The sequence below is a fragment of the Pogona vitticeps genome, chromosome 4 (assembly GCF_051106095.1).
Source record: "Pogona vitticeps strain Pit_001003342236 chromosome 4, PviZW2.1, whole genome shotgun sequence".
Lineage (NCBI taxonomy): Eukaryota > Metazoa > Chordata > Lepidosauria > Squamata > Agamidae > Pogona > Pogona vitticeps.
In genome coordinates this window covers 136680928-136704795 of record NC_135786.1, presented here as the reverse complement: position 1 = coordinate 136704795, position 23868 = coordinate 136680928, and the positions used below count along the sequence as shown (strand labels likewise).

At 40.7% G+C, this 23868-nt stretch overlaps 1 protein-coding gene across 3 annotated transcripts in view; it reads left to right on the top strand.

Annotated features, from left to right (window-relative positions):
- ADAMTS16 (ADAM metallopeptidase with thrombospondin type 1 motif 16) overlaps nt 1-23868 on the top strand; it is a 99906-nt gene that overhangs the window by 19952 nt on the left and 56086 nt on the right. For all 3 annotated transcript variants that reach the window (XM_020795582.3, XM_078392570.1, XM_078392571.1), the window contains 7 exons: nt 769-968; nt 7053-7136; nt 14005-14164; nt 15752-15857; nt 17806-17943; nt 21584-21737; nt 23237-23332. In XM_020795582.3, coding sequence (XP_020651241.3) covers nt 769-968; nt 7053-7136; nt 14005-14164; nt 15752-15857; nt 17806-17943; nt 21584-21737; nt 23237-23332 — 938 coding nt within the window. The remainder of the gene's footprint in view (nt 1-768; nt 969-7052; nt 7137-14004; nt 14165-15751; nt 15858-17805; nt 17944-21583; nt 21738-23236; nt 23333-23868) is intronic.

The window sequence follows — 23868 nt, the reverse complement described above, 5'->3', positions numbered from 1 at the left end:
AAGATGGAAGTACATATAAAGTGATGGCTAGAAAATAAAGGTTAAAGGGGAAAAGCCAAATGTCAAGAACTCTGGTGGTATTCTGGTGTAGTCATAGAGTTAGGGATGCATACAGATCAGAGTTTGGAAGAATTACTTTTTTGGGGGAGGTGTTACTACCAGACACCACCACCACCACCCTGGTCAGCCTGAACAGTTGCAGTAGCTGAGAGATCCTCAGTGTTTTTGTAAAAAAAAAAAAAAAAAAAAAAAAACTATTCAAAACTCTGGCAAATTTCCATAGAAGGACTCACTAGAGTCCAGAAGCCACTATGTTGATCTCATACATACGCAATCCTGCCTACAACTCTCCTAGTTATCAATTGAAACTTTTCTCAACCTCCCCTATGTGAAAGTGTTTGACTGCACATGAGAAGGGATAGTTCACCAGATAATGTTGAATAGATTTCCATCACCCAGTGTAGCTGGAGACGTGGCATTATAGGCTTGCACTCCATAGCCCCACATACCTGCTCTCTGCTTTAACCAGAGTTATTGAGGATTACCATGAGGCCCTCTGCACATATCTGCTTCTATCTTTTATTTTTATGGTTGCTTACAGCATCTAGCACATGTGTGTAACTTTTTGAATTGTCACATCTCTCTCTCTCTCTCTCTCTCTCTCTCTCTCTCTCTCTCTCTCTCACTCACTCACTCACTCACTCACTTTCTTTCACACACACAAAATCTTTGGTTTTACTTGGACATCTCTTGTCTTGCATCTTGCAGATATGCCCCAGCCTCCAGGGGGAGATACCTATATCTTACCAGATGAATATAAGTACCTGCTGCGAAATAAGCGATCTCTTCTGAAGACCCACAGGAACAAAGAACTGAATGTTGAAACTTTAGTGGTGGTTGACAAAAAGATGATGCAAAACCATGGCCGTAACAACATCACTACTTACGTCTTGACTATACTCAATATGGTACGAAAGACAAGTGGGGTAATGAAAACTTCGACAGAATTCAAATTATGTCAGTTTAAAACACTGCAGTCAGAATTCTACCTTGCAAATAACGAATCATGCAAGTGTCTGCACATTTTTGTAGCTGTTTTGTCACTTGCTTGGGTGCAGAACTGAATTTGCAGTTTGTCACTCTATTACAAATGTGCTACAGACAATTGTTAGTTTATGCTGTGTGATTCTGACAGAATTCTGGCCTATACTGTATGTTCAATCATTAATTACCCTTTCTCCCCCACCTCTGGATTCCCTCTTCACATTGTTGATGTAAGTCAAGTAGAGTGGAGGAGAAGAGTGCACCCTGTGTACAAATCAGCTGACAACATAATATACACAGGGACTTTATTTATTTAGAAACTTGGGGTAGTGGTGTTTCTTTTATTTACCATCTTTTAGTGTTGTATTTGTTTGATCCTTTCTAGCATTTGTATACTAACTGTTTTTAGTTTTGATGCTGTCTTAATGATGCAAGCTGTCTTGGGTCCTTTTTAAGGAGAAAGGGAGGGTACACCAAAAAACAAAACAAAACACATTCAGTGCAGAAAGGCACAACCATTCATATAAAATCCACACTCAAGCAGCCAGTCACTGAGGGAAAATATTCCTGGAAAGAAAGGTCTTCACTTGCTTGCAGAAGGGCAAAAAAGATGAGGCCAACCTGGCCTCTTTCAGGAAGGAGTTCCAAAGTCTGGGAGGAGCAACAGAGAAGGCCCTCTTCCATGTCCCCACCACACATACCTGTGAAGAAGGCAGGATTGAGAGAAAGGCCTCTCCTGATGATGTTAACACCTGGACAGGAACATAAAGGGAGACATGGTCCTTGAGAGAGCTTGGATCCAAGCCATTTAGAGTTTTATAGGTTAGACCCATCACTTTGAATTCTGCTTGGGGCAGTCAGTGGAGCTTCTGTAATGGGGCTTATGTGATCCCTGTGACCAGCCCCAATTGACGATCTTGCTGCTGCATTTTGGACTCGCTGAAGCTGCCGAACATTTTCATAAATGGTCTCCGGTATATTATATTACCATCACCTATTCTGAAAGGAGCCTCACTGGTTTTGAGCTGCTAGAGCAGGGAGGGCAATCTTTGGCCCTTTTGAGTATTGTTGGAAATGAATCCCCGTCATCTTTTTCAGTTGGCTATATTGGTTAACCAACCTCCTAGGGCTGAGGAGGAGTTGCAGTGTAAAAAACTGCTGGATAGCTCAGTAGTTTAGGCATCTGGCTGCAGAACCAGAGGTTAAGATTTTTATTTATTTGTTTATTGGATTTTTATCCTGCCCACCTAGACCAAAGGACTACTCTGGGCGATTTACAAATTTAAAACCAATAAGCATATATTATAAATCCAAGGTGGCAAAAGTATAAGAAATTAAGATATGGCAGGAGGGAAAGCCTGCCAAAATAGCCAGGTTTAAGTTTATTCCTGAAAACACCCATAGAGGGAGCCAGGCAGATCTCCACTGGCAAGCTGTTCCAAAGGCGAGCAGCCACTGCCGAGAAGGCCCGGTTCCTCATTCTTTTCTTTCAGACCTCCCTAGGTGTTTGGCCTCTCAGCCACCCGGCCTGGCTGGAATGATTGATTCTGGCAGAACTGGGTGGGAGGAGGCACGCTGCCGGATATCGAGGTCCTAAACCATTTAGGGCTTTATATGTACAGTGGTGCCCCGCTGGATGATTACCCCACTTGACAACGAATCTGCTTAACGTTGAAGTTTTTGCAATCGCTTTTGCGATCGCAAAACAATGTCTAGATGGGGGAATTTCGCTTAACGTCGATCGGTTCCCTGCTTCGGGAACCGATTTTTCACTTTACGATGATCAGCAAACAGCTGATCATCGGGTTTCAAAATGACTGCCGGCTGTAAAAAAAATGGCTCCCCGCTGTGTTAGGGACGGATTCCTTGCATTACATGCACCAGAAAATGGCCGCCGTATGGAGGATCTTTGCTGGACAAGCTGGTATTTCATCCATTGGAACGCATTGAACGGTTTTCAATGTGTTTCAATGGCTTTTTAAAAAAATTTCACTTGACGACGATTTCGCTGGAACGAATTAACATTGTCAAGCGAGGCACCACTGTAATTGTAAGATCTTTGAAATCAGTGCGGAAACAAATGGGCATCCAATGCAAGGCGGCCAGTGTGGGGGAAATATGCTTGTACCTTTTCACCCCAGTAAGAAGTCTGGCTGCCGCATTATGTACCATCTGAGGTTTCCGTGTCAGTCTCAAAGGCAGCCCCACGTACAGCATATTACAGTAGTCTATTCTTGAGACTATGAGTGCTCAGTGGTGAGCACCCCCACATCAAGATAGGGATGCAGCTGCGCAAGCCGTCAAAGGTGGAAATGTGTGAAACGGACAACTGAAGACACCTGGGTCTCCATGGTGAGTGCTGGGTTCAGATGTACACCCAAACTGCGAACCTCGCTCTTGGTGGTAAAAGTCACCCCCCCCCCCAAAAAAAAGGAAGGGAATTTTCCCAGACCACTGATTTCTGGGACACCCACCCGAAGGACCTCCATCTTGCCCAGATTTAGCCTCAGTCCATCCACCTGCATCCATTGCTGAATGGCCTCCAGGCAGCGCTCAAGGGATGAAACAGCATCCACTGTTGTTGGAAAAAAAGATGTGGAGCTGAGTATCATCAGTGTACTGATGACATGAAGCCCCACATTCCTTGATGACCTCTCCCAGCGGTCTCATATAGATATTAAATAGCACTGGAGAGATAATTGAGCCCTGTGGAACCCCACAGTTGAGGCTCCATGAAGCCAAGAAACTCTCTCCAATCTGCACTCTCTGGGGATGGTCCTCCAAGAAGGAATGGAGCCAGGCCACCAATTCCCAAATCAGGGAGCCTCCCTAGGAGAATACTGTAGTTGATGGTATCAAAGGCGGCTGAGAAATCAAGGATGACCAGCAGAGAGATTTTGCTCCTGTCGGCCTCCCTCAGTAGGTCATCAAACAGGGTGACCAATGCCGTTTCCATGCTGTGACGCAGCCTGAAGCGCAGCTGATTAGCCACCACCCTCTCAACTAACTTGCTGAAGAAAGAAACATTGGCGATGGGCCTATAATTACCAATATTATCCGCCACCAAGCTCGGTTTCTTCCTAATGGGCCTAATAAGTGTCTCCTGGAGAGACCCATTAATTATTGCCATAGCCCATTCAAATGTTATAGGCCTGGCTGCTTTGATTAGCCAGGCCGGGCAAGGCTCAAGGGAGGAGGTGGTGGCGCAACAGCAGTCAAGCACTCTGTCCACCATGTCTGACATCACAGGCTGAAAGTGGTTAAGTCTAATCAAGCAAGATGGCGTGCTGGACGTCTCTGCTCAATCCACTGTTTTTAAATAGGTGGTAAGATCCCGGCGGATGGCCTCCACTTTTGATTTTTAAAAGGCTGCAAATTGGTCAGGTGAGATGCTAGTGGTAGGCCAGTCACTATGACCAACTCCGGATAGATTGTGGACTATACGGAAGAGTTCCGCCTGCTGATTGGAAGCTTCGCTTATCCAGACAGCAAAGTAAGATCGACTAACAGCCTTCACCTTAGATTGGTAAAGGTTAGTTGCAAACCTGACAGCTATTTGATTATTTTCCTTTGGTTCCGCCTCCATATTTGCGCTAGCCTTCTCCTATTTCACTTCATTGATCGCAGCTCTGGATTAAACCAGGACGATTTTGATCCTCCATCATGCCTTCTTGACAGTGTCTGGACTTGATGATCCATAGGGTCCCTTCCAGCCATACAGTTCTAAGATGATGTGCACAAACAACATTCGGAGGGCCACAAGTGGCCTATCCGTAGCATCAGTAAACATGGCAAGTTTAAATGATGTTGGAACAGATTTTCTCAGCATCAGCTACTGAGAAGTTTACTAAACATTTCCTTTTAAAAAAAAGATGTTAGGAAAATATATCAAGACCAATACAATGCATAATATAAGTATCCTCCACTTCCCTTTGGGCATAAGAATATAAATCACAATTAACAAGAACTATAACATACTCTCTCCCTAAATATGTCAAAGGCATCACATGTAATTACACAGCAATAAATGCTTTACTGATAGCAGAGAGAGTGTTAACCATAAAATAAAATTTAAAAAAATAATTAGGGAGGCCCAAGCTCAGCTATCTAAAACTTGCGGGTTGGGAAAGGGGCTAGACAAAGCTGTAAAGACAACAAATGCTATAAAAATGACCTCTGGCTCAGAAAATCTTATTTCTTAATGCATTTAAGGTGCCACAAGTTATTTTTACTGACTGATAGTAAAAGAGGTTTGTGGTTTTCAAAAAAACTCAAAATGTAGTCTGGCCAAATCAAGTCCTGTTGATTTCAAAGGGTAGCGTTAAGTATTTACAGGATCAGTCTGTGGAAAACCTGTGGTAAGATAAGGCCATGGTGCCCACTCTTGCTCCTTATCACAGAATGGACAGCTGGCAAGAAACATGATAATGTTGGAAATTCAGTAATAAAGTTACAATTAGTGAGGCCCATTGAGTTAGTGAAAGGTATATAGGTGTTCAGTCATCAAATCCCCCCTTCAGTGGATCTACTCTAATTACTATTGAATTTCAGCCAATAAATATTGACACAGATAATGTATGTTTCCCAGGAGAAAACCGCAAAGCTGTAAATTGGCTGTAAACAGCAACAAGAGAGTTTATATTTGTATTTTTGGTTTGGTTAATTGTTTGTTTCCTTCAAAGCAGAGTGATGAAATCTGGGAAACACAGAAGCAAAAGTTAATGAATCTCCAAGCGCAGCATACTGCGTCATGCCCTGCAACTCTGGAATAAAACATGCCTGTTGATACTACTTTGAAGGCCAAGTCTTCTTTTAATGGAAGATTTATGCAAGCAACTTAAATTGTGATTTTTTTAAAAAAAATAGCAGTCAAAATAAAATATCTTTAAGTCCCCAGGATCTTGGAAGCAGGACTGATCATGTTTCCAGAGTTGGGCCATCCATAGAAGTAAAGCAGACTGCTCTCCTGGGTGTCAAACTGCCAAAGATTCCCCGTCCCAGCGCTGTCAAGGTTCTTGAAAAAGAACCAGTCATTATATTTTGAGAAGCCCGCAAAGGGTAACTCATCAGCTGACTGGATACTCTGCCTTTTAGACAACAGTGTCAAAAAAGGTTTGAGGCATCTGGGGGGCCAAAAGTTCCCCACACCTGATGAAGATGTATTCTGATCAAAGTTGCCTGGAGGTGTATGGAAAAGTCTAGGTGTTGAGAAATGTTATGGTAAAATCTATACCCATCCATTTCTGCTCATTTAAACCTTCTGTCTACTCCAGTGGTTCCAAATCTTTTTCAAGTCACAGATCCCTTTTATAACAGCCAAGTAACCTGCCACCTCCCTCCACCATGTTTGCATAAAAAAGCATTTTAATGGGGTATAGTCATCCCTTCTCACAAACTAGAGGCTACTTTCTCTCCCAAAGGGCTTGGCTCTCATAATACACATATGCACGAACTTCAATTTCCTGCTCCAAAAGGTCAAAGAATAAATTATATAACAAGGGCTGCAACACATATAAGGCAATCGATGGCCTCCCAGAAAACACTTTGTGGCCTCCCCTTGGGGGTCATGACCCCCATATTTGGAAACACTGGTTTATTCTGTTCAGCATAGAATAAAATGTGAGTGGGTAGTAAAATTTTAGTTTTCTGTGAGCTCTTGTACTAATTCTGCACATACTTTACTCTTGCTTTGAAATCAGTGGGATTTAACTACTTGACTTTGTTTAGATTGTGCTGTGTTATTTCTAATTTGCTAAAATATCTTTTTAATGTGTAGAAGTGGGGAAAAAACAGAGTTCTGTGCTAACAAATGGTTAACCTTTTCTGGGCTAGAGGCAGAAGAAAAGTTTCTTGGATGATTAAACGGAATAGTTAATGGACATATTTTGAATCATCTTTCAGTGAACAGGAGATTGCAACATGACTTTTGAATGAGATCAAATAATTGTTCTTGATGGCACTAACCAAAAGCTCCAACAGCTTGATTTTGTCTGTGTGTTTTCTTTTAGGTTTCTGCTTTGTTCAGAGATGGAACAATTGGGGGCAATATTAACATTGCAGTTGTTAGTTTGATACTTCTGGAAGAAGATCAGGTATAATAATCATTCTATTAAATTGAATTTACTGGGTTAATTTGACCACCAAATCCCTAGATTCAATGGGCCTTGTTTAAAGTGTCTTACTCTAAACAAGCTACTCTAATTGTGACTTGTTAATTGTCAAATTTTTATCCCTATTAAGGCTCAAGAAACAGTGCATAAGAAAACAGATTAAAATATATAAACATTCCTGGAAAGCAGATTAGATCTGTATTTTTATCTAGCTGGGTTCATGGCTCAGTGAGTTAAATATCTGGATGTGGAGCCAAAGATTGGGAGTGAGAGTCCCAGTTGTGCCTCCAGGGAGAACAGCCAGCCTATATAGCTTTGGACAAGCTGCACAGTCCTAGGGCATCCCCAGAAAGAGGAAATAGTAAACCATTTCTGACTACACTATAACTAGAAAACTGTGAAAAGGGTTGATGTAAGTCAAAATCAACTTGATAGTCTGTTTTGTGTGTGTATTGGGGTTTTTTGTTTGTTTTTTATTTGTTTTGTTATTTCTGTATCAATATCTTGTTGTTTGTTGTTTACTTGTTAAGTCGTGTCCAACTCTTCCTGACCCCATGGACTAGAGCATGCCATGCCCTCCTGTCTTCCACTGCCTCCTGGAGTTTGGCCAGATCCATGTTGGTAGCTTCGATGACACTGTCCAACCATCTCATTCATCCTCTGTCGTCCCCTTCTCCTCTTGCCTTCACACTTTCCCAACATCAGGGTCTTTTCCAGAGAGTCTTCTCTTCTCATGAGATGGCCAAAGTATTGTAGCCTCAGCTTCACAATCTGTCCATCCAGTGAGCACTCAGGGTTGATTTCCTTCAGAATTCATAAGTTTGTTCTCCTTCCAGTCCAGGGGACTCTCAAGACTCTCCTCTAGCACCACAATTCAAAAGCATCAAATCTTTGGCGGTCAGCCTTCTTTATGGTACAGCTCTCACTTCCATACATCGCTACTGGCAAAACCATAGCTTTAACTATCCGGACCTTTGTCAGCAAGATGATGTCTGCTTTTTTAAAGATGCTATCTAGGTTTGTCATCGCTTTCCTCCCAGAAGTAGGCGTCTTTTAATTTCATGGCTGCTGTCACCATCTGCAGCGATCATGGAGCCCAAGAAAGTAAAATCTGTCACTGCCTCCATATCTTCCCCTTCTATTTGCCAGGAGGTCATGGGACCAGTGGCCATGATCTTAGTTTTTTTGATGTTGAGTTTCAGGATATTTTTTGCACTCTCCTCTTTCACCCTCATTAAGAGGTTCTTTAATTCCTCCTCCCTTTCTGCCATCAGAGTGGTATCATCTGCATATCTGAGGTTGTTTGGAAAACTCAGCATACTATGGCAAGTTCTTAGAGAAATGGGAGTGCCTGTCCAGCTTATCTATCTCCTGAGAAATCTTCACTCTCCAGGATGCCTGGCTCAAGGTCAGCAACCACACTATCTGGGTTGTCTGGGATATCCAAATCTTTCTGGTGTAATTCCTCTGTGTATTCTTGCCACCTCTTCTTGATGTCTTCTGCTTCTGTGAGGTCCCTACCATTTTTGTCCTTTATCATGTCCATCTTTGCACCAAATGTTCCTTTAATATCTCCAATTTTCTTGAACAGATCTCTGGTTTTTCCTTTTCTGTTATTTTCCTATATCTTTGCACTGTTCGTTTAAGAAGGCCCTCTTGTGTCTCCTTGCTATTCTTTGGAAGTCTGCATTCCATTTTCTGTAACTTTCCCTATCTCCCTTGCATTTTGTTTCCCTTCTCTTCTCTGCTATTTGTAAAGCCTCGTTGGACAGCCACTTTGCTTTCTTGCATTTCCTTTTCTTTGGGATGGTTTTTGTTGCTGCCTCCTGTACAATGTTATGAGCCTCTATCCAAAGTTCTTCAGGCACTCTGTCCACCAAATCGAGTTCCTTAAATCTGTTCTTTACTTCCACTGTGTATTCATAAGGGATTTGGTTTAGATTATACCTGAGGAGCCCAGTGGTTTTTCCTAGTCTCTTCAGTTTAAGCTTGAATTTTGCTATGAGAAGCTGATGATCAGAGCTGCAGTCAGCTCCAGGTCTTGTTTTTGCTGACTGTATAGAGCTTCTCCATCTTTGGCTGCAGAGAATATAATCAATCTGATTTTGATATTGCCCATCTGGTGATTTCCGTGTATAGAGTCGCCTCTTGTGTTGTTGAAAAAGAGTGTTTGTGATGACCAGCTTGTTCTCTTGACAAAACTCTATTAGCCTTTGCCCTGCTTCGTTCTGAACTCCAAGGCCAAACTTCCCTGTTGTACCTTTTATCTCTTGGCTCCCTACTTTAGCTTTCCAGTCCCCTAGAATGAGAAGAACATCTTTCTTTGGTGTCAGTTCTAGAAGGTGTTGTTAAGCCTCTTCAGCATTGGTGGTTGGTGCATAAACTTGGATTACTGTGATGTTGAAAGGTCTGCCTTGGATTCGTATTGAAATCATTCTGTCATTTTTGAGATTGTATCCCAGTACAGCTTTTCCCACTGTTTTGTTGACTATGTTAACTCTTCTATGGGATTCTTGTCCACAATAGTAGATATGATAATCGTCTGAATTGAATTTGCCCATTCCCGTCCATTTTAGTTCACTGACATCCAGGATGTTAATGTTGATTCTTGCCATCTCCTGTTTGACCACATCCAGCTCACCAAGGTTCATAGATCTTACATTCCAGGTTCCTATGCAGTATTTTTCTTTGCAGCATTGGACTTTCCTTTCACTTCCAGGCGCATCTGCAGCTGAGTGTCCCTTCCTCTTTGGCCCAAACACTTCATTAGCTCTGGAGCTACTTGTACTTATCCTCCACTCTTCCTCAGTAGCATGGTGGACACCTTCTGACCTGAGGGGCTCATCTTCCAGCGTAATATCTTTTAGCCTTTTGTTTCTGTTCATGGGATTTTCTTGGCAAAGAGACTGGAATGGCTTGCCGTTCCTGCTCCAGGTGGGTTGTGTTTAGACAGAACTCTCCATTATGACCTGTCCATCTTGGGTGTCCCTGCACAGCATAGCCCATAGCTTCTCTGAATTACTCAAGCCCCTTCGCCACGACAAGGCAGCAATCCATGAAGGAGGTATCTATATATTTGTATAAACGGTGTGATCCAGTTTTGGTCACCCAAAAGCCAAACATAATGGGATAAGAGTTGACATCCCTTGAGAGGAGATTCTGCAACTGAGACTCTGCTATAGAGAAAACGCTATCTCTTGTGTACTCCAGCCTAGCATATCCGGATAGGAAAAACACATAATAACTCTTTAATGAGGACCTCAGATTTATATGTCAGGGGAAGGCTATTAGATCAAAACCTAAATGGAGCTCTGAAACAAATTGGAAGCTAATCTTTTTGGTTCAGGAGAAATGCTGGCCTGGTGATGGAAGAGTTAAGCCACTGGAGCCTGGCTTCTGGGAGTTCTGGTTCAAAACCCCTAGGCTAATTCTTCGCACATTCATTCCAGCCATTTCAAACACATTCCTTCCTTGTCATTCATAACAAGGCTTGAAGATTGTGTCAACTCTGTAGTTAGCCTTTCCAAGGGAAATGCAGCCGTAACTGTTACCTAGCTCCATGAAAAACACCCATGGGTTTACCATGGTACTGACATAATCAAGGGAGGAATTCCCCTGTGAAAGCAAAGGCAATATATAGTCTGAAGCCCGCTGCTGCTCTTCCGCCACTGTTAAAGAGGCTTGGCGTCTTGCATGTGCACAGATTTACTAAGATCGTGCTTTCATGAGAGATAGAAAAGCTGCAGTTCTCAATCTCCTTCACTGCAGAAGGTGCTAATGGGCATAATTTTATTCAGAGCACACTTCTCTGTGTGCACCCATCAAGTTACATAGAGTCACTTAATACTTGGTGCCTTAAGGTGTAACGGCATATCACAGTTCCCCTGTAAAAACATGAAGGAATGGCCAAGATTATCAGTGCTCCAGCTGTTAGAACTGTGTTGATTGATACGTTAAAGTCTATTCTCCCTTTATTTATTTCATTTCTTTGTGTTTTTAAAAAAGTTGACTCCAAGCTGCTGTATACTGGAAAACTCTACTAGCAATGTAATGCTTCATTTTATGTGCTGAGCGATCAGAGCTCCTTAAATGACAGGTTAATTACATTGAATGTTTAGCTTTTCGTGCTTGGACCATGTCCAACCTGAAAAGAGTAAGAAGAGTAATCTTTTGATCTTACACCTGTGATATAATTTTCCTTTACTTCTCCAGCTCAAAGAATTGCTGCTCTTGTAAATCTGTTGCTCACTGTTGTTTTGTTTTGTGTCCTTCCAGAATCATTCACATACAGCAAAAGGCACAATGCTAACTGGCTAAAGTAATAAATTAACTATAAATTTTATGTGTTATTAGTTGAGAAGATGTCTTTGAGTGGTAGTCCTTATAATTTTATTGGGCACAATTAAGCTCTGTTGAGACCAAGCAAGCTTGGTTAAGAACCCCTTTCAATTATTATTTTTTTTCTTACTGTAATCGTTTTGTTGTTCTGTTTTAAAGTATGATTTATGTAATGGGAGGATAGAATGTTGGGCAGGCATAATGTAATAATTCCATCTGATGCTGCTGTTCTTTATTTTGGATATGTTGTTGATCTGCTAATAATATTTAAGATTTAACACCTTCTTTGTTCCATAAGGAGGAGTTCTGAGTCTGAATTAATGCTATTCTTGGCTTGGCTTACATTTAATGATGAAAAATAATGGCTGAAATCCAGTTGCACAGCTCTGCATGCACAATAGCAGTCAATTAATCATCAGTGGCAAATTGCTTGTAGTAGAAGGTTATTTTGGAGTACACATTAAGTTTTTAGTCATCTATGTTTTATGACTGATGATGACTGTTGAGAATTTTGGGTAAATGTGTATTCTCAGAACATAAGTAGAGTTAGGAGATATCAGGTTGCAAAGACACTATAACACTGAGAGAGTAAAATCCAACTTAGTCTATTAACATATATACAGAGAGAATAGACATTCATCTGGCAGCATAACATGAGACGGTACAATGCATAGCATAGAAAAAAATGATCTGACTTACAGCAAATAAAATGTCCTGTTTACACATGATTTATATACATTCTTGGGATCAATCAGAAAATATATTACTTCATTTTCTACATACAGTACATAAAGTTACATCATGTACAACAGCTGTACAGCATCACCTCGATACCCACACCTGAATACTCTCAGTACATGACTCAGGTAAAATCAGCCATTTTACTTTCAACTACACAAGATATATATTTAATACATTTTGAGATCAAAATCTCAACAATGACATGATCACCATTGTGCGCACAGAGCTGCGTAACAGAATCTCTGAATTTATTCTATACAGTGTTTGACAGTTCTGTTGGTCATATATCAAGTATTAAAAAAAATATTTTACACTCTAGAAATTCTGTTGTCTCTGTCCAGCTCTGTCTGTGGGCAGCATCTGTAAATGAGTTGCACCAGAGGCAGATGTGCCTGCATGTGTTCATGGGATGCCATTTACTACCACTGTGGTGGGGCCTTGATGGGGAAATCTGAAAGTAAACCTTTTTCAGAATACTAGGAAATTTTGCCAACCTGTATTGTCACCCCCAAGCAAGTCAAAGATTGATTGTTGTGGGTTTTTCGGGCTCTTGGCCGTGTTCTGAAGGTTGTTCTTCCTAACATTTCGCCAGTCTCTGTGGCCGGCATCTTCAGAGGACAGCACTCTGTGCTCTGGTGAGCACACAACCATTAGATCCCAGCTGTGAAAGCCTTCGTGAATACAAAGTCAAAGATTCTATTTAAATCTACATTATTTCTGTTTATTCCATGTAACTATAACCCCTTTAGCTTTCTATTTTTATTGTCCAATAAACAGTTTTGTTTCAGACACCACTGCTCCTCTTATGTTCTCATTATCTTCATTTGGACTACAGAAATATGGCAGCTCACATTGAAATCTATTGCCGTCCACAATTCCAAAACTCATCAACCATGTTTCTGTCAGATGTTATTTTATCGTTGTTTTCAGGGAAAAGATTAAGCAAGATACAGTTTTTCTTTGACACAAATAGGGCGAAACCAGAGATTTAGGTAAAATTACAATAAAACATGATACTACCTAAATGCAGCCAGAGAGAGAGAGAGAGCAAAAGGACAAACTAAATAAGATTCATTCTAATGGTGGATCTGCAGGTGGCTCTCCAGATGTATTTGGAACATGATCTTTATTTGGAGGTTAAAGTGAGGGCTGATTAGAAGGGCCACTCTTTCCCTGCCCTGATTTGTGCAGTCATCATCACCATTTATTACTTGCTGAATATGTAGTAGGACATGAGTCAAACTTGTATCCAAATAAACCAAGCACGGCCCACCAGCTAGGTACGGTGGCCTGATAGAATGTGGCAGCCTTCCAGTTTTTGTCATTTCTGGTAGGTAGCAAAAAGCCAGATCTCTTTCAAGCTCCTCCTGTTTTGCCAAGCGTAGTTGATGGTTTGCGTTCAACAAGAGAGGCCTTTCTTAATAGCACACATAAAAATGACTCTGACTCTGTGGTGGTCCTTTGAAGTTTTTTGTTTGTTTGTTTTTGAAAATATCTGCTCTGTTGTTCTGCACAGTAAACAAAAAGCTAAATATCTGATACAGAATATCAAGTTGTTTTACCTAAATCTATGGTTTCAAAGAAGGGTGTTGGTTGCCATCTTTCTCATTGTCTTATATCTAGATGAGAATGTGGGGCAGTTGTGTGGGGGGGTTGATATGTGTGTGTGTGCATGTTTGGTTTGGGGGAGGCAAAAGTAAATCTCTGTATTGTTCCTGTTTAATGGTGTGTTTCACGGGGGCGGTTTCTTATCTTTGATTGTTGCCTGCAGCCAGGGCTTATGATTAATCATCACGCTGACCATACCCTGAGCAGTTTTTGTCAGTGGCAGTCTGGGCTGGTGGGGAAAGATGGCAGCCGCCATGACCATGCCATTTTATTGACGGGCCTCGATATCTGTTCCTGGAAAAATGAGCCATGTGACACATTAGGTGAGTTCTCAGTTGGCAGCCTCCCACAATCGTCTCTAATTAATTGATGGCACTCCCTGCACCCAAAACTCTAATGCAGAACGTGTTTTTGATGCCATGAGTGTTCAGCAGCTCCTGTCCAGGGGCTGGCTTGTCCAATTGTTCAAAATGCTTTCAGAGTTCTGTGTCATGCTTGCATTTCAGCAACTGGAGGGCTTTAGATGAAATCTGTCTCTCTTTCCATGAACACAAATTATTGCCCCAGCTTCACACAGCAGGGAAAAGAGGTGTGAAGGAAGGGTCATCTGTACTAACAAAATCTGCTGGCAGATTACAAGATGGAAAAGAAAAGTGAATTAGGGCTCTTCTTATTTTCCTTTGTTCGCATATACATAACCTTGGGTTCTTTGGGGAAGGTGGAATAATGGAAGCACACTATATTTGTCATGTTCTAGCTGTGGGTATCATTGTTTACGTAGCAAAAGTGTTACCCATGACCAAAAGAAAGGCTCAGCAGTTTTAGAAGATGCCAGGATTTGTGAATGTACAAAGCATGGGAGTAGGGAGCAAGTGGGGAAATGTTCCAGAACAATCCTGTGGGCATGGTCAGTGGCCACACAAATCTGACTTACTGTTCAAGGAAGGAGGCTGGAATAGGCTGGCTAGCACTTTTAACAGGAAATCTCTCTACAAAACAGTGTTTTGTTGCAGATTATATTTGTAAATAAATACATGAAATACATAAGAATGTCTCCCATTTTTTATCTTTGTAGCACCTCTTGTAGTAGGCAGTATTTTTGAGGCAAGGACTTGCCCAAAGCCATTTTGTGGGCCCAGCAGCAATATTAGAACTCAGATCTTTCCTGATGAAATTCTAACAGGCTCCCACTTTATGCCAATTTGAGCTTTCCAAGGCAGGAGCAAGCAACTATGACAAATATCGGAAAAGAACACTGCAGCTGTATGTCATCAGATGTCATCATGAATAGGACTTGGAAGTAACTTTTTGTAGTTCTGTTTTATTCTACAGATGTCAAAAAAGGCTCCTTTTAGCATTCTAATAACAATAGTAGGATAATGTTTTGAATAATGTTTCTCATTCCTTTAATACATTCCTTTGGGCAGACTTTTGTTTTTTGTTTGTTTTTTAGCATTTGTAATTTAGAAGTGACATATTGTTAACATGTTACTAATTAGTAACAGCACAACTCATTTCTAATGTTCAGAAAGTAATAACAAACCGGGTTGTCACTAAATAACACAATAGCTCTTTGTGCTGTAGGAGACATTTCTATTCTATTGTTTGATATAAAAACTGAATTCAATTGTTCCAGTTAGGAAGGAGAGCTCTATTTAAGAAGGGGAGCAGGGAGCAAGGATCTACTCATTGCATCATAATGCAGAGGAACTTAATTGTGCCTTGGTCATATTATACCAGCAGTAACAGAACCCTTTACAGAAGCAACATACATTATAGCTGTGTATCAAAGCCAGCCACTTAAGCTCTTCTGGATATTTTGTTTTCGTTTGATTCAAAAATACCAATTTCAAGTCATTTTCCCCTGCCAAAGAATGCTTTTCCTCCACCTTTTTTGTTTAATTCTCCAGGGTTTGCTCCAATTAGTGGAATGTGCAGCAAATACCGCAGCTGTACAGTTAATGAAGATACTGGGCTTGGGCTAGCTTTCACCATTGCTCATGAGTCTGGACATAAGTAAGTTTATGCACATTTTACAGAAGAAAAGTTTCATTTTGTCTGAATTTGAGAAAGCTTCAGGACAAGAGAATTTCAGATAACCACTAGAGTAGGCCCATTGAATCAGTGAAACCTACATAGATGTTGACTCACTAAATTCACACTGATTTAGTGAGTCAATATGTATTCTAGATGTGACTTCCTACTAGAGTTCAGCTCTTAGATCTCATCTAGCAAGTCAAACCATAGGCTGGAGAAACTGCACTTAGTGTCTATGCCAGCTATTTTCAACCTTTTTTTGGCCACAGCCATAAACACAATATGAAAGACGGACCAAATCAGGATTGTAAAAGTCACATAGCAAACCTTATAAGGTGGTGTGTGAAGAATTACTTTAGTCTGTGGTCCCCTTCAAATGTGCCAGGGGCCCCCAGGAAGCCATATGCCACTGTTGAGAATGGCTGGTCTAAGCAATAGTTCGAGCTTCCAAATAGTTTCTTCATGTTGCATTTGCTAAGTGATCCAATTTTCTTGGGCTATGATCTTTGAAGCAAAAACAGTGGCCATAACTATGATCTGTTTGTTCAGAAGCATAGGCTGTAATCCTATTGTGGAGTTGTGCTGATGCATTTGCAGTGGTGTAATGTGCAGCAGCAAACTGCTGTTAATTAATAGGTCATCAGTTAGATTTCTGGCCATGCACTAAGGCACCTGGCTGACATGTAGTAAGGAATGTTAAGTGGTGACTCATTAATTAGCAGCAGTTTTCTACTGAGAGTTACACCATTGCCCTTCTGCTGGTGTAACTCCACAATACAACTTTGGTCCTTGCAAATCAGAGATATCACAAACAGTGGTTTGCAAAGTTACCTCAAACTGTGATTTCCGTTTACAACAGACCACGGTTTTTCAATAGTCTGTTGTAAATCACCTTGGGAGAGATGCTAACCTGAAAGTGGTTTTTTAAAATCTGTTAAATAAATATATAACATGAAGTGCCTGAATTGACTGGTTGTAGTGGTATATGAGAAAGAGAATTGATCAATATTTCTTTACTGAAAAGGCAGGAAGAAAGTTGCAGTACATTGTATCAGATATATGCTGTATTACATGAATTTTTCCTGTGTTGTAAAAATATCTAGGGGTTAGTCGACTGCCATAAAAACAACAAAATGTCTTGTGACACTTTAAAGGCTAACAAGTTTTATTTGGCATGAGCATTCATGGATTGCAGCCCGCCTCACCAGTGCTTGAGTGTGTCAGGCTATGATTCTCATTGTGTTGTGGCTTCCGTGCTAGACAGATTGTTAACATATTTTATCCCAAATCTGTATATAAACAATGGGGTGTTGCAGAAATTGGGAAAACAAATTTTGTCAACTACAGTGCCAAGAATCCCCCAACTAGTTGGGATATTCTGGGAACTATAGTCCAAAACAAACTTTTTCTGTCTTTGAGCTGTTGTACTGAAACTGCTTGTGTGGAGATAAGGAAAAAAAAACAATTCTTGTTTTGTTCAGTTATGCTTCTTCCAAAGCTCTTGTATTTCTAAAATGAGCTAAATGCCTACTTTCTTACTCTAACCTTGACCACCAAACAAGAATAATACTCTTGGGTAAAATATTTAGAGGGATTTTCAAAGGACCCTGGGGGGCGGAAATAAAAACTCTACGTTGCTGTTATGTGCCATGAACCCACTTTCAACTTAAAGCAATCTTATGAATTAGTAATGTCCAAAATGTCTTGTCATTAACAGCTCTGCTCAGGACTTGCAAGGTCATGGCTTCATTTTCTGAAAAATCGACAGTGTTTAAAAAAAAAAAACCACACACACATCAAGATTAAAAGTTTCGTGCAACAGGACATAGTGTAGTTTACATTTCTCTCATTTCTTTGCCATTTGGAGCACTGGCATTACCAGGCGATTATAAATTTAGAATACAGATTCATTGTTTTTCTCTCACAGCTTTGGCATGGTCCATGATGGAGAAGGAAACATTTGCAAGAAGTCCGAAGGTAACATCATGTCACCCACACTGGCCGGACACAATGGGATTTTCTCCTGGTCAACCTGCAGTCGTCAGTATCTCTACAAATTTTTAAGGTATTTATGCTTGAACAAGTCATTGAAACCAAGTAAGGGCTTGGTCACTGAAAAGTCTGACTTTGTTCCCTTCCTGAAATAGAAATGGGGAATGCCTGTCGTTTGTTTCAGTTGCTGTTTTCAGGCGTTTCCAATGTGGCCTGTGGTTCATCTGTGGGAAAGAATTTGGGCCTCCAAGCCCACTGAGATCATCTACCCTGCTCTAGAAGATGGAGAGATTGGGTGTTTGCTAGGACCCAAGACTGGCAAATGGGCCACAGTCTCAGCAGCAGTGCCACTGCCTCTTATGGAACAGACAATAAAATAAGAGAACATTTCTGTTTCTTGATATTTGTTTCTTTCAAGATTCTTACATGGGAAGCAAGGGAGCCATTCAAGGTGTTTCAGGGAAATGCAGTATTGATGGGGATTTGATACTGGTTTATTCAAGAAACATTAATTGCCTCTCACTAAAGAGACCAAAACACCTTGGGGACCATATCTATTTCTGTGGCTTTCAATTTTTTCTTGACTTTATTTGTATCAGTTCATGATCCCTTCTTTGTGCATCCACTCAAAAGTTATCTTGCCTATGCACTTCAAACCCTAGAGGTGGTATCATGCCAGCCAATCACACTGAGTCTTCTGATGGCTCTGGGATAATTCCCTCTTTAGAGCAGGTCACTTGCAGAGTTATGAGGAAGAGGACTTAGCCATTGCTCCCTTTGTGATGTTGAGGGATCCTGTTAGGAATAAATGTCATAGGCAATCAAATGTAAGGGTAATATACTGTGTAGCAGATTAAAGATTTATAGTAGTGTGATGTGAGTTATATATCTAAGGTAGTGGCTCCCAACCTTGGGTAACCAGATGTTCTTGGACTGTGAATCTCAGAAGCCTTCTCTACCAGCTGGGGAAACACTGATCTAAGATATCATAAGTGTGTACTTGCAGCATACGTAAGTGTAAATGTGAAATGTAAAGTGATCTGGATGGATGCTCAGTGAATTACATAACTGGCTCAGAGCCAGAGGTTGGGATTTTAATTCTCCACTGGGCATTCCAGAAAAGCCAGCCTATGCAGCCTTGGGCAAGCTGCACACTCGCAGGATGCCCCCAAAACGAGGAATGGTAAACCACTTCTGAGTATTCTCTATCTGGAAAACCTAGAAAAGAGTCACCATAAGTCAGAATTGACTTGATGACATGCAGTTATTAAATTTACATGTGTCGCACAATTGTGTCAGCCAGAGAGCTTGTGGTTTTTATTTTTATTTTGTTTTGTTCTATTTTTTTTGGCTGTAGGTGCTTGTTGCATGTATATTTTGTAGCAAAGCCCCATTTGTTCACACAGACATTTGTATATATTCACACCATACAAAATGTGTCGAAATGGCTGTTGACAGGCAATGCATGTTCACTCATTTGAGTGGAAAGCACATATAGCTAAGTCTTAATCAGATATTTTGTTGATGAATTCAAGAAATATGTTGAATTTGTGGGTGTGAGGATGAGCACTATCTGCACTTCCCTTCATCACTCTTAACACACTGACAGCAAACTTTTGAAGTGAGGGGCTTTTTATATCCATGTAAGTTCCTCTGTATGATATAGATATATTTATTCACAAAATCCCTTAAATTTAGGTTAGGTTCGAGAGACAGTGATAATCCCACATCACTGGATGAACTTCATAATTGTGGAGGTTTGAACTTGGGTTTCGCCTCTGCTGGTCTGGCACCCTTACCATCCCTCTGCATTGGCAATTGCTGAAAGAGAGTTTCAAGCACGTGTTAAGTGAGATGTGGTCAGGTGTCCGAAAACAACACACATACAGGCAGAGAGCTTGCTGTGTAGGCAGCTCTGTGGTGTTTTGAGCTGACTTGTTTTTCTGTCATTTGAAAGACTGATGAGTTATGGATGTTACGTAGATTCACAGAGAATCCTGTAGCTGGCTGAGCTGTGCTAAATTTATTTTGGCTACCCTAAGAATACTGATCATGTTGTTCTGTCACTTCCTATATTAATAAGAAAAGGTCTCAGTCTGTTTCATGATGCCTGTTGCTTGATGGTCCTTATTTTAGAAGAATGAGTTAATATTAGACATAGCGACTCATGTGTCTTGACATCCACAGGATGTGTCAATCTTGTTTTTCAGCAGCATGAAATTGAAGACATCTAGATTTCAGGTCAATTACTGGTATTATTTAATCCAAGTGGAAAGCCAAGAAATATTAGCCAGTGCCAGAATTTAAAAGTTGTTCTTCAATGTTGTGCTGGGTCCAGTTTAGCCCTCTGCACATTCTCAGCCAGTAACATGATAAGGCTCTATCAAATAAAACAATGCCAAACTTGCTAATTTCAGTAGGATGTAACTGTTTATGAGCTTGGGAAGACCCGGTGTGTTCTCCAGACAGCTGGGATTAATATGAGGACAAGGATATTTCCAGTTGGCTGGTAGTGGCCTGTGGCTATATACGTGACTTTGCAACCGCTGTATTAATTTATTACCAGTAGGTCTAAATCAGCGATCACTGTAGGATACCTTACCTCTACCTGATACTGTCCAGATATATAGCTATGCAACCCCCATCATGCCGTGGAATATTACTCATTGTGGCTGGGCATCATGGGAGTTATAAACAAACACATCTGGAGAGCACAAAGTTAGGAAATGTTAACAGATGGGTTTCTTTTGCTAAGTCCAGGAAACTCGAAACTCCAATTTATATAAAGAATGCATAAATTCTTCCTCTATCATTCACCTCATGATGTAACAAGACTACATGTACATAATACAGAAAAAGGACCAGAGCAGGACGCACTTTCTTTTTTATGATGAGTTAATGGCCTTAGGACCAACTATCCTCCCCAGTAAGTTGTCTCCGCTGTGAACAGTGGCCTGCACTTGATCATCTTTGCTTAAGCAGGGGTATGAGAAAACAGCAGCAGTTGCTTCTTTTGCATTCAGGAATTGGGTGAAGGTGCTAACCACCAAAGATATCTGGAGCAAGAGTTTTCTCACTTCCCACAAAATCAGCTGGCACTTTTTGTAACTGTTGGGAACACACAAAGAATGCTGCTGGATGAAACTAGCCCAGCATTATGAGTACTTGATACTGCAGTGCTGGAAGGGACCCTCTGGATATTCAGCTCTAACTCCTGTCAGGAGCAGTGGGGGAATTGAACTCCCAACCTATGGCTCCACAGCCATACAGTGCCCAACCCCCTGCCTATGAGAAGAACATAAGAATGATAACCAGGTCTAATGGCAGAGGGAAACTTAGGACTAAGCTAGATAAGATATTTGACTCATGCTGGCTCATATTAAGCAGAGCTCCCTTCAATAGTAAAAGACATCTATCTGTTCTAGCACTATAGCTTGTAGATAAGCTTTCTTTGTTTTGTGATTGGTCATCTAGAGGTAAAAACAGATATACTGTAATTTGCAAGTCGGACGCTCATTTACTGTACATGGCTATGAGAAATTTCTATTGCTGGAAGCCATATGCAGGAAGACCTATAGGAGGAAGATTTGTGACCTAAAACCACAACATTTCAGAGCTGATTAGCTATAGCAAACTGGATTTGTATTAAATTTCATTTGATATAAAGTTCCATTTGGTATCTCCAAAAGTACCTTTTTTGGGATCTCTTGTAGCTCTGCTCAATCCTTGTGTCTTGCTGATCAACCTAAACCTGTGCATGAGTACAAGTATCCAGAGAAGCTTCCAGGAGAGTTGTATGATGCAGCCACTCAGTGTAAATGGCAGTTTGGAGAGAAAGCCAAGCTGTGCATGATGGACTTCAAAAAGGTAAGAAGCCTATTTTTCATCCTACTCACCATGCAGGCAGCTCAGGACACTGTAAACCATGCCAATCTTCTCCTCAAAGCAACTTTGGAAAGGGAGGTTAGGCTAAAAGAATATGGCCAACATTCAGTAGTAAGCTACAGCTGGAAAAGGTCCATTGAATAAATGGAAGTTGCATAGGTGTCAATTCACCAAGTCCCCACTGATTCAATGGATCTATTCTAGTTGCATTATACTACTGAATTTCCGCACTGACTCATCTGAGGGGAGCAAAAAAAAAGTCATGGCTCAGTTGAGATTTGAAACCAGGTCTCTTTGTTGAAGTCCAACAGTCTAGCCCACGGTGCGACTAGAGCAACTTTGAGAGTTACAAGGACATTTTTCCAGCATTTTCTGGAGAATGGACATACCTTGTCAAATACCAAAAACACTAGTAAGCCCATGTCTGGGTTTTTTAAAAGGTTGTTGTTTTGCTGCCAACGATGGAGGGAAGTCCCTGGGACCAAATGATGGAGGAAAGTGTTCCGGGAGTGGCACTTCACCTTACTTCATTAGAAAAAGAAAGGACAAGGGGGCGGGGGCAGTAAGAGGACACAAAAACAGCTTGGGGTTTTCATACTTATCTCCTGTTCTAGTCAAATGCAGTTCTCTAATTCTGTGGCTTTCATACTGGTCTAAGATGTTTTGTGTGATATTAGTTATAGAAGTTTTTCACCTCCTGTGGGAAGATTTTCTTGTATCACCATGAAATACTTCTTTTTATAAAAGCAAGACAAAGAGGAGCACTTTGATATAGATATAGATAGTGTAGGCATCCTTAAGTCGCAAGAGACTATTGCAACATATTCTGAATAGAGGACTTGGAACAGCATCTAGTGTGGCTGAGAAGGCCAATTTGAGAGTGACCATCCCTTCCACACTGAAGACAAATACAATCTGTCCCCTAATCCAGCTCCCTGATTTTGCTGGTTTGGGGACTTCCTCTTTGCCTCGACCAATATAGATATAAAATAGATATACATATATAAAGGGAATTCCCAGTCACCTAATCATTGTTGTTGCTACATGCTCTCAAGTCACCACCAACTTATGGTGATCCTATGAATGAGTGATCTACAAAATGTCCTGTCCACCTAATCATAGCTTGAAGTTTTATGACTTCTTCTGTGAAAGTGGCCAAAATGCTATTTAAAGGTGCTTTATACCTAGAAAATCCTGGGAGGGTAGCCATAAGTTGGAATCAACTTGACATTATAGCATTAGTATTAGCATCAGTATTACTAATTTTCAGCAGACCAAATGGTTTTCAGTGCTGTTCTTTCTTGTTTTGTGATGTGTAAGGTGAATGAAAAGTACTTTTATCAGAATTTTTTTATAGCTTCTGCTTATGTAATTATTATTTTTTCCTTTAAAATATTTTTAGTCATAATGATGGGTACATTTTCAAACAAATCATTCTAATTCTGTACCTCACTTTGTTGCCTCCCCCTCACCCATATCAGGATATTTGTAAAGCATTGTGGTGTCATCGAGTGGGCAGAAAATGTGAAACCAAATTTATGCCAGCTGCAGAAGGTACATTGTGTGGTTATGACATGGTAAGAAAGGACTTGGGTTGTTGTTGTTTTTTAATGTGTGAAAATGGGGATCAGATTGTGTGAAAAGGCTTTGGGAATAGACAGTAAGGGGCATGGGGTCCAAATTTTAAAATCCTTTCTAAATATAAAGTTTAAAAAGAAGCAAGAGTAATTTAATATCCCCTGGTCATGAGACCAGTTTAAAATACTTCCATATGTCAAATCAGATATACTTTCTTTCTCTCTTTACTAGGAAATGCTGCTTGGCCATTCATTACAGAAAACTGACCTTGCAAAAAACCAAATCAAACATAAAAACCCGATAGTAGCATGATTATTTTTAAGGAGCAAGTAATCTTCAAAGACTCTACGATCTCAGATGTCCTGATTTTCATTAAAAATAGAATCCTTGCTTTTATTGTGCCCCACTTGCATCATTTCATATTTTATTGTGATAGAAGAAATATTAAAAAGCAATGTAGTCTTCAATTCTAAGTTGACTTCCTGTTGGGTCTTTATGAAAGTTAGACATGTATTTTAGTCACTCAATGGATGCA